This window comes from Ursus maritimus, unplaced genomic scaffold (genome assembly GCF_017311325.1).
Source record: "Ursus maritimus isolate PB19 unplaced genomic scaffold, ASM1731132v1 scaffold_36, whole genome shotgun sequence".
NCBI lineage: Eukaryota > Metazoa > Chordata > Mammalia > Carnivora > Ursidae > Ursus > Ursus maritimus.
The window spans coordinates 1,849,099-1,859,976 of record NW_024426230.1 but is presented as its reverse complement, the minus strand read 5'-3'; the positions used below and the strand labels follow the sequence as shown (position 1 = coordinate 1,859,976).

The window sequence follows — 10,878 nt, the reverse complement described above, 5'->3', positions numbered from 1 at the left end:
GGGGGGGGGGGGTGTCTGTCTGCTCAGGCCATCTTGTCACCAGTTCAAGAGGATGGAACCAAATTCCATTCACCTACCAGGAGGGAGTCCAGGATTGACAGGAGGAAGAGAAGGAGATGGGGGAGAAAAAGTAGTAATATCCAGGTGGCCAGAGGAGGGGAAAAGGGGGGTGCTCAAGAGAGCAGACGGGATGGGCAGGGAGGGGGTGCTGCTGGTCAGGCTCCCCTGGGGGAGGCAGAGGGGGCCCCCGAGATCTGGAGGGGCCTGAGCAGCCTCTTTCCGCGCGCTTCCAGTTTCTGCTGGAGATGGAGGGCGCGGCGGCCGGGGCCGAGCTGGGGCTCTTCCGCTGCCTGCTGTGCGCGTGGGAGACGCCCTCCCGCCTGGCCGTGCTGCAGCACCTCCGCGCCCCAGCACACCGCGACGCCCAGGCCCAGCGGCGCCTGCAGCTGCTGCAGAGCGGCCCCGCGGCCGAGGACGGGCTCTCGGCCCTGCAGAGTATCCTGAGCTTCAGCCACGGGCAGCTCCGGACTCCCGGTGAGGAACAGGGGACCGCGAGGGGGCGGGAGCCGGGGCTGGGGAGAAGGGGATGCCAGGGAGGAGAAACGGCTCTGTGCGCAGGCGAGAACAGGTGGAAAGGAGCCAGCCGTGAAGGGGTGATAAAAGCGGACTTGGGGAACAGTGGGGCGGCCCAGCGACGGGGGAAGCAAGAGGCTCTTGGGAGGGAGGAGGCAGAGAAGGGCAGAGGCTTTGCTGGGTGGAGAGTAGAGAACAGGAAGGGAGGTGAGGAGGCATCACCCAGTGATTCCGAATGGTGACTGGTGTTCCAGCAACGCTAGGTGTTGGGGGCGGCAGGAGCTGGTCAGGAAGGAGAGAGGAAGTAGAAAAACAGAAGAATGGAATCCACTTCGGGCCGGGCCAGGGCCTGTCGGAAGGAGATGGGAGCCGTGGGCCTGGCCCGAAGGCAGCAGGGAGAGGAAGCCCTGGACGAGCTCCCCAGCGTCTTCCTGTCTCCTAGGAGGTCTTCAGCCCAAAGGCTGGGCTTAGGGTCCCCCTTAGGCAGCTGAGGTTGTACCAGCAGAGACCGAGAACAGCCAGCCAGGCGCCATTGATCCAGAGGGTGCAGGAGAAGAGCCTGGAAGGGGCAGTCAGAGGTGGGCACGGGCATCCGGGCTCTGTAGGGGCCGGCGGCGGGCCAGGGTGAGGGTGCGGGCAGCAGGAACCAGGAACAGGCGGCGTTGACTGGTGCTAATTGAATTGCCAATATGCTGGCTGGAGTTTAAGTGCCGGAGGGGCCCGATCAATAGCTAATGATCCTGGCGCAGGGCTGAATGGAGTTAAGGAACTTTAACACTTTAATTAGGCTGCCACCGAAAATAAATTCCTACACATCTGTCAATTCTTACTTGAGTGGTAATCTCCTCTCCCAGCTAGACCTGCCGCCTCCCGCTCGCCGCACCTGCTTCCATTCGGCCTCACCATCCTTCTTCAGTGCCCCTCCCTTTATGTTTCTGGGCTCCCTGCTTCCAGGACCAGTCAAGATGGGGAGCCGAGTTGGGCCCCGTCTCTGCTGCCTACGGCCAGACCTGTTTCCTCATCTTGAAATGATGGGGGCTGGCCTCGCAGAGAGGACCTCTTAGGCCCTCCTAGCTCTAACCCTGCCATTTCTCCTTCATCCTCTATTTCTTTTTGGCAGCTTTTTGTCCTCTCCAGCCTGTTGGCTCATCCATCCATCTTCTCCTTCTCCTGCTGCTTGTCCTGCTTCGTCTGCCCTATGTCCCCCCTTTCCTGATGCTTCACTCTTTTAAGCTGACTCTCCCCTCCTCCTACACAGGGAAGCCTCCTGTCACCCCCTTAGCTGAGCCGCCCACCCCTGACAAAGATGCTCCGAACAAAACAGAACAATTGGGTGAGTTGCTCGGCTGGTCCGTTTTCCTCCATCCCTGCCCCCTGTTCCCTGCGCCCCTCTTCCTCATACATTCTGAGATGCACAGGGGTGCCAGTAATCCAGCTGCCCGGCAAGGCCTCCTGGGCGCAGGGAGCCAAACTGATGCAAGAAAGCGCTCACCAGAGGGAAAGGAGGGGGAGCCCCAATAGGCTCAAAGCTGGCCATCCCGCTAACCCGGGGTCAGCCCTGTCGGCCCTCCTCTCCCTGTATTTGAGTACAGCTTTGTACTTTCCTGCCTTTTCCCCTTTCCCTAGAGCCCAACCCCTACCCTGGAAGCTCTCTGCTACGAATGAGGTCATCTTAAGGGCTGGGGGTTCTGGAAGGGAAGAGGGAGGGCTGTCAGAGTCTCTTTAATCTTCTCCCCTTTCAGCTTCTGAAGAGGCAGAGAATAAGACTGGCCCTCCAGGAGACAATGCCAACCAGACCACGGTCAGAACTGGGATAACTGGGAAAAGCTGGGGTGGAGGGTCTGGTGTTACGGAGATCTGTTCATATTCTAAAGCCTAAAATTCTCATTGGTAGAGCTTGACACACGGATTTCAGACTAAAGGTAGATGACATTTTGTCAGGCCTGTGACTGCCCTGGAACACCACATTGAGAAACGCCACCTGGGGCCAGTGATGTGTTCAGCCCCACACGGGGTGGAGCACAGAGGGCGCAGACGAGGGAAAGCAGGACTTGAGGGAGAGGGGGCAGCAGGAAAGGCTGCAAGCAGGTGGAGGGAGCGGGGAAGGCACAAGTGAAGAAAAGAAAAGAGAGAGCCCAAACCACAAGCCCGGCTGCTGCCCAGCTCTCTACTCCTGTCAGGAGCGGAAAGACAACTAGACACGGATGGTCGTCTCCGCAGAAGGCCCCGAGCCAGCAGGGAAGCATCCGCGCACCTCCTTCCTGAGGCTAGAGGCCCCAGCCCAGATGACTGACCCACAGCAAACTCGGCGGCTCTCCCAGTCTCCTGGCCTCGGGCCTCGGCCTGGGCCAGGCAGGACCTGGGTGGTTTAGCCTGGGACCGGGAAGTTTGATTCTGAGGGGGCTCCCAGCCTGGGTTCTGAGGCGCCACGCTGGCCCTCACGGCTCTCCACATGGAACCTCAGCACGCAGAGTTACTGCTGGCCAGGCCCTCCTCCTCGCTCCTGTTCCCTCCGGCAGACCCATTCCAGATGTTCGCTCCTCCAGTGGAGGGCATTATAATGACCATCTGGATGCCTTGCCTTTCGGGCCATTCCCTTCCCGCAGCACGTGGGCTAGGACCAGTGGCACCTGCCGGCGGGAGAGGAAGCGAGCCGGGGATACGGATGGCAGGCTGGAGGTCAGGCAGTCAGGTGACTAAGGCGGAGACAGGGCCTTCCCTCCGCCCCACCCCTCTGGAGGTGTGGGCGGGAATGCGCCAGCGGAGGCAAGCCAGAATTTTCCTGGGCCGCTGGGGGAGCTGTGGTGTTTGTTTACATTAAGAAGGGGAGAAGGAAAAGAAAGTGGGAGCTGCTTATCCTCTGGGAGAATGAGCCGGCTTCTGAGCAGACAGGTAGGGAGGGCCCGTCTTCAGGAGACACTCAGGTGAGGGACCTCGGAGAGGCAGAGCCGGCGGGGATGAAGGAGGCTCTGGGTCCAGATGTGCATAGGGCAGGGGAGCCGGTTCCGGAGAAGACGGGCGAGGGCGGGGGTGGGTAAGAAGAGCAAACTCAGTCCGGGCGAGGCAGGTACAGGGCCATACTGTTAGCTGGGGAAGTAGGCAAGGCAGAAGAGACAGGAAGGCCAGGCCAAGTAAAGACGGAGGCCAGAATGGAGGGAGAGGCCCGGACAAAGAAGGCAGGCAAGGGCAGGTCAGCCTAGGCCTTTGTCCCAATCGAAGGGAAATGAGGGAGGAGCCAGCTTCTTGCCTCGGGCTGGACCTTCCGTGATGCCTTCGTTTGGGGTTCCCTCCTCCTAAATCGGGTGTGGGGGAGTCTTGCTGTGTTCAGACACACACAGGGCTGGGTGATGGCGGCCCCCCCTCCCTGACGCCTCCTCCACCTGCCCCTACGTGTCCCCAGGTGTTCTGCTGTCCGTACTGCAGCTTCCTGAGCCCGGAGCCGGACCAGGTGAGGGCTCACGCCCTCTCCCAGCATGCCGTGCAGCCCAAGTACAGGTGCCCGCTGTGCCAGGAGCAGCTGGTGGGCCGGCCCGCCCTGCACTTCCACCTCAGCCACCTTCACAATGTGGTGCCTGAGTGCGTGGAGAAGCTGCTGCTTGTGGTGAGTACTGGCTGTGTGAGGACCCAGCCGGGAGGCCCCGTTCGGGCCAGGTAGGAGGGAAGAAAAGGCTGGGCTGTCCTGGCAAGAGTGTGTGTGTGTGTGTGTGTGTGTGTGTGTGTGTGTGGCGGGGAGGGTAGTGGTGAGGAAACAGCATTTCACAGGTTTGAGGGGGTTTCAGTGTTGGGGGGAACCTTAGCAGAGCTTGTCTGGCTGCCTCTGCTCACTGGTGAGGGAGCTCAGCGTTTCGTTCATTTCCATGCGGTCCTGACAAGAGCTGTCAGCAGCAGGCACGGGCTGAGGCACAGGAGAGGCAACAGCCCAGGCCCTGTCCTCCGGGAAAAAGCAGAAGTTGGGGGGAGCATGTCCAGGAGGAGGCTGGAGCCCCCACAGGGGCGGGCACAGGTGCAGAGCAGGGCCTCGGGAGTAGCGGGGCGGGGGTGGTGCGGAGCGGTCACTGGGCTTTTTTCTGTTACAGGCCACAACTGTAGAGATGACCTTTACGACCAAAGTGCTGCCTGGGCCCACTCTGTGCCCGCTGGGGGATGCCCAGGAGCCCCCTGCTCCTGGGCCAGAGCCTGCACCCAGCAGAGAACAGGGAGCAGGTAAGAATGGGGACGGCAAACCTGCCAAGGTGGCAGGGGAAGGGGTCCTGGGCTCCACAGACCAAGAGAGTTTGAAGACAGCCAAGGCAAGGATCGGGTGCCCTAGATACTGGGTGGGTGGGGTCTGATTTCAGACAAAGGTCCCTTCTCATGGCACCCTTCTCTCTCCCTCAGAAGGCCCTCACCTGAGCCCCGAAGCCAGGCCTGATCCTCTTCCTGAGCCTCCCCCGCCCTCAGCCGAGGCCCCAGACAAGCCCCCGGGAAGCCCCGGTCGATCCCCTTCTCCAGCCCCATCTCCAGCTCCTCGGCCTGATGCCCCAGTGGAAGAAATGGCCCCTCCGCCCACCGTGGCTGAGGAGGAAGAGGGGAGCGTCGGGGAGCCCCGCCCTGCAGAGCCCGCTCCAGCGGACTCTCGCCACCCTCTGACCTATCGCAAGACCACCAATTTTGCCCTGGACAAGTTTCTTGACCCTGCCCGGCCCTATAAGTGCACTGTGTGTAAGGAGTCCTTCACGCAGAAGAACATCCTCCTGGTCCATTACAACTCTGTCTCCCACCTGCACAAGATGAAGAAGGCTGCCATCGACCCGTCCGGCCCTGCCCGAGGAGAGGCGGGCGCCGCGCCTCCCACTGCGGCCGCCGCAGACAAGCCCTTTAAGTGCACGGTCTGCCGAGTCTCCTACAACCAGAGCTCCACCCTGGAGATCCACATGCGCTCAGTTCTGCACCAGACTCGCTCTCGGGGGACCAAGACGGACGCCAAGGCTGAGGGGCCAGAGCGCGGCCAAGAAGAACCCAAGGAGGGCGAGACTGAGGGGGAGATGGGCACTGACAAGAAGGGCCCTGACCCTGGTGGCTTCATATCTGGGTTGCCCTTCCTGTCACCTCCCCCACCCCCCTTGGACCTGCACCGATTCCCAGCCCCTCTCTTCACCCCACCAGTCTTGCCCCCCTTCCCTCTGGTGCCCGAATCACTGCTTAAGCTCCAGCAGCAACAGCTGCTCCTGCCCTTCTACCTCCATGACCTCAAGGTGGGGCCCAAGCTGGCGTTGGCTGGGCCTGCACCCCTGCTGTCTCTGCCAGCTGCCGCTCCTCCGCCCCCGCCCCCGCCCCCCAAGGCTGAGCTGGCTGAGAGGGAGTGGGAGCGGCCCCCCGTTGCAGAAGAGGGGAATGAGGCAGGGCCCGCCTCGCCCCCCAACCCAACGCCCAACGAAGCAGCCCGTACTGCAGCCAAAGCCCTTCTAGAAAACTTTGGCTTTGAGCTGGTGATCCAGTACAACGAAGGAAAGCAGGCTGTGCCCCCTCCTCCGACCCCACCCCCGCCAGAGGCCCTGGGGGGTGGGGACAAGCTGGCCTGTGGGGCCTGTGGGAAACTCTTCTCCAATATGCTTATCCTCAAGACACACGAGGAGCACGTCCACCGCCGATTTCTGCCCTTTGAGGCCCTGAGCCGTTACGCTGCTCAGTTTCGAAAGAGCTATGATAGCCTATACCCACCCCCTGCGGAGCCCCCCAAACCTCCTGATGGGGCCCTGGATTCATCAGCTCCCCAGCTGGGCCCTCCCTTCTTGGTCCCAGAGCCTGAGGCAGGGGGGACCCGGCCCTCTGAGGAGCGGAGCCGGGCAGGACGCTGGCCCCCAGAGGAGGAAGAAAGCTCCAGAGGCAGTCTGCCTCCCCTAGTGCCCGCAGGCCGCAGGTTCTCCAGAACCAAGTTCACAGAGTTCCAGACCCAAGCCCTGCAGTCTTTCTTTGAGACCAGTGCCTACCCCAAGGACGGAGAGGTGGAGCGGCTCGCAAGCCTCTTGGGCCTGGCTAGCCGTGTGGTAGTAGTGTGGTTCCAGAATGCCCGCCAGAAAGCACGCAAAAATGCCATCGAGGGCGGGCCTGTGCCGACTGGAGGTGGCAACGGGGGAGCCTCCGGCTGCAGGCGCTGCCATGCCACCTTCTCCTGTGTTTTCGAGTTGGTGCGGCACCTCAAGAAATGCTACGACGACCAGCCCCCTGAAGAGGAGGAGGAGGAGGCAGAGCGAGGGGAAGAGGAGGAAGAGGTGGAGGAGGACGATGCAGAGGAGGAACAGAGCGCGGACCCCCCCGCAGGGCCGGAGGGTCCCTCGCCAGGGCCCCCGGACAGGGAAGAGCTGAGTCGAGCAGAGGCCTCAAAGACGGGAGGCAAAGAACCTGAAGGGAAGGCCCCTCCCTCGCCGTCCCCGGTCCACACTTGTGACCAGTGCGCCGTGTCCTTCCCCAGCCAAGACCTCCTGGCCAGTCACCGGCGGCTACACTTCCTGCCGTCCGTGCAGCCCAGCACCGCCCCGCACCTCCTGGATCTGCCCTTGCTGGTGTTTGGGGAGCGAAGCCCCCTGGTGGCAGGCACTCCGCCAGCGCCGGGGCCTCCGCTCAAACGGAAGCATGAGGAGGGCAGCCTGTCCCCGACGGGCAGTGAGGCAGGGGGGGGAGGGGAGGGCGAGCCCCCCAGGGACAAGCGCCTGCGCACCACCATCCTGCCGGAGCAGCTGGAGATCCTGTACCGCTGGTACATGCAGGACTCCAACCCCACGCGCAAGATGCTCGACTGCATCTCTGAGGAGGTGGGGCTCAAGAAGCGAGTGGTGCAGGTCTGGTTCCAGAACACCAGGGCTCGGGAGAGGAAAGGCCAATTTCGAAGCACCCCTGGGGCGGTGCCCAACCCAGCAGTCAAGCCCCCCGCCACATCTGCCCCTGCGGCCTTCCCCAAGTTCAGCCTCTTGTTGGGCAAGGTAGATGATGGGACTGGGAGGGAGCCCTCAAAGCGGGAAGCACCTGCTTTTCCCTACCCCCCGGTTACCTCTGCTGCCGGGCCCCTGCCTTTTCTACCACCTGGGAAAGAGGCTACCACCCCAACACCAGAGCCACCTCTACCTCTCCCACCGCCCCCTCCACCCAGTGAGGAAGAGGGTGCAGAGGAACCGGCTAAAGCTTCTCCAGAGAGTGAGGCTTGCAGTCCATCTGCGGGGGATCTCAGCGACTCTTCTGCCTCCAGTCTGGCTGAACCGGAGTCCCCCGGGGCTGGAGGAAGCAGTGGGGGAACAGGAAGTGGGGCTGGGGTTCCGGATGGAATGGGGCAGCGGCGCTACAGGACCCAGATGAGCAGCCTGCAGCTCAAGATCATGAAGGCCTGCTACGAAGCCTACCGCACCCCGACCATGCAGGAGTGTGAGGTGCTGGGGGAGGAGATCGGGCTGCCCAAGAGAGTCATCCAGGTCTGGTTCCAGAACGCTCGTGCCAAGGAAAAGAAGGCCAAACTGCAGGGGGCAGCAGTCGGCGGGGCTGGGGGCAGCAGTGAGGGCCCCCTGGGAGCCCAGCGCACCGACTGCCCCTACTGCGACATCAAGTATGATTTCTATGTCTCCTGCCGAGGCCACCTCTTTTCACGCCAGCACCTGGCCAAACTCAAAGAGGCAGTCCGGGCCCAGCTGAAGAGTGAAAGCAAGTGCTACGACTTGGCCCCAGCACCTGAGGCACCCCCGGTTCCCAAGGCCACACCTGCCACCACACCTGCCTCTCTGCCCCTCGGGGCTCCCCCGGCCCTGCCTCGCCTGGCCCCGGTCCTCTTGTCTGGCCCAGCTCTGGCCCAGCCCCCGCTGGGGAGCTTAGCTCCTTTCAATTCAGGTGAGTGGGCAGTTGGGAGGGGTTGGCCTTCAGAGAGCATCTCTCTCTAATGACATGCCCCTCTTTTTCCTCCTTGACTCTTCCCACCTCCAGCCTCCTGTGGCCTTCCTTGGTTTCTGGCTCTTCGGGGGAGAGAGGGAGGGAAGGGCACGTGGCAGCCAGGTGGTGGGAGTGGGCAAGGGCGTGACTGGAGGTGGCCTACAGCAGGAAGGATGACAGGCTGGAGGGGGCTAATCCTTCATCACTCCTTTCATCTTCCTAGGCCCTGCAGCCTCCTCTGGCCTCCTCGGCCTCGCCACTTCAGTCCTGCCTGCTACCACAGTGGTCCAGACTGCTGGCCCAGGCTGCCCCTTACCTCAGAGACCTGTGCTCGAGCAAACTAACGCCTCCACAGCAGGCACCACTGACCCTGCCCCAGGCCCCCCTGCTGAGCCCCCTGGAGACCAGGTCTCTGGTGAGAGAAAGCCAGTTGCGGCCCCCACCAACTCCTCCACTGACGCCCTCAAGAACCTCAAAGCACTGAAGGCTACTGTCCCAGCCCTCTTAGGGGGCCAATTCCTGCCCTTCCCATTGCCCCCTGCAGGGGGGGCGACACCACCAGCTGTCTTTGGCCCCCAGTTGCAGGGGGCCTACTTCCAACAGCTCTATGGCATGAAGAAGGGGCTATTTCCCATGAACCCCGTGATACCTCAGACCCTCATCGGACTGCTCCCCAACGCCCTCCTCCAGCCACCACCCCAGCCCCCCGAGCCCACAGCCACAGCGCCTCCAAAACCTCCTGAACTGGCTGCTCCAGGGGAGGGGGAGGCCGGGGAGGCTGATGAGCTGCTGTTGGGCAGTACTGGCATCTCCACCGTGGACGTGACCCACCGCTATCTGTGCCGCCAGTGCAAGATGGCATTTGATGGGGAGGCCCCAGCCACTGCTCACCAGAGATCCTTCTGCTTCTTTGGGCGGGGCTCTGGGGGTTCTGTGCCCCCCCCACTGCGGGTGCCCATCTGCACCTACCATTGCCTGGCATGTGAGGTGCTGCTGAGTGGGCACGAAGCCCTGGCCTCCCACCTGCGCTCCTCGGCCCACAGGCGCAAGGCGGCCCCACCCCCAGGGGGCCCACCCATCACCATCACCAACGCCGCCACTGCCGCCACGGCTGCTGTGGCTTTTGCCAAAGAGGAAGCAAGATTACCTCACACGGACTCCAACCCAAAAACTACTACTACCTCTACACTTCTAGCTTTATAAACGGATAAACCAAGATGGGGGGAGAGGGGAGGGCCTCAGGGCTCCCTCTCTTACCCCAGGGGGTGTTTGGTGGGAGCTCAAATCCCTCACCCCAACCCTTGGCTCCGCCCACCTCACGGGAATCTTTCCATTCCCACCCTCAGTGGGCTTCACACACCCCACCTCCAGCAGAGTCCTGCCTCCTCCCCCCGCGCCCCCAGCCCCCAGACACACACTGTGTCCTCCTCTGTGGCTCCTTGCCCCATGTCTTCACAGACGCACCCATCTTGTCATCCTGACGGTCCGCTCATCTCTGCCCTGCCCACCACACATCTATCCTTGAATCCGTCTTCCCACAATCTTATCCCCACTGGATTCACCCCCAAACATAGTCAACCCCCGCAAACACACACACACACACACACACACACACACACCCGTTAGCCCATGCTGTTCCACTGACTGAGAAAACACCAAAAAAAAAAAAAAAAAAAAAAAGAAGAAGAAAGGAAAAAGAAAACCCAAGACAAAGAAGGGGGAAGGAAAACAAACTTTGCTACTCCCCCTTCCCTCTCCCCACCCCCTTGTCTAGAGCGCCAAGCAGCTCACAAACTTTCCAAATACCCAGTTGGCTCCCAAGGTTGGAGCCTGGGATGGGCAGGGAGCCCACAAAACTCTAACCAAACTGGAGGTTGGCAGGGGGAGAAGTGCCCGCAGCTCACTCTCCCCACACCCCTCCCTCCTAACCCTCTCCTCGCCTGACCGGAGCCCCTGCGGCCTGGACTCTAGGGGAAGCCGCCGCCAGGAACCCCTCTGCCAACCCCCACCCTGCACCCTGGGAACTGCAGTAACTTATTCTCAAAGGCTTTAAACACAGAGATCCTCTCAGCAGCCGTGGGCCCGCCCCTTGGCCCAGCCCTGCCACGTGGGGGTCCAGCCTGCCCACCAACGGCAAATCCAAAGTTCTTTTAAAAAAACTGAAACACACACACAACCAAAAAAAAAAAAGAGAGCGAGAGCGAGAGAGAGAGAGAGCACGCGCGCACATGTGCACGGGAGAGAGATGGAGACAGAGGAATGAACTAAAGTAAAACATAAACTTGGAAAATACAGAAAAAAACTGCAAACTCTCCCATCACACAAGTGGTGTTGTTTTGTTTTGTTTTTTCCTGTTTGTGTCCCTCTGCCCCCATGTTAAGGGTTTCTTTAAGCCACTAGTCTTGGGAAGAGCAA

The 10,878-nt window shown here is 61.6% G+C and overlaps 1 protein-coding gene across 1 annotated transcript in view; it reads left to right on the top strand.

The window, feature by feature from the left end:
• ZFHX2 (zinc finger homeobox 2) overlaps positions 1-10,669 on the top strand; it is an 18,331-nt gene extending 7,662 nt beyond the window's left edge. The window contains exons 4-9 of the mRNA XM_040620755.1: positions 1,832-1,906; positions 2,316-2,374; positions 3,974-4,174; positions 4,650-4,776; positions 4,951-8,424; positions 8,687-10,669. Of these exons, the coding sequence (XP_040476689.1) occupies positions 1,832-1,906; positions 2,316-2,374; positions 3,974-4,174; positions 4,650-4,776; positions 4,951-8,424; positions 8,687-9,666 (4,916 nt within the window). The 3' untranslated portion in view covers positions 9,667-10,669. The remainder of the gene's footprint in view (positions 1-1,831; positions 1,907-2,315; positions 2,375-3,973; positions 4,175-4,649; positions 4,777-4,950; positions 8,425-8,686) is intronic.
• The last annotated feature ends 209 nt before the right edge of the window (positions 10,670-10,878 follow it).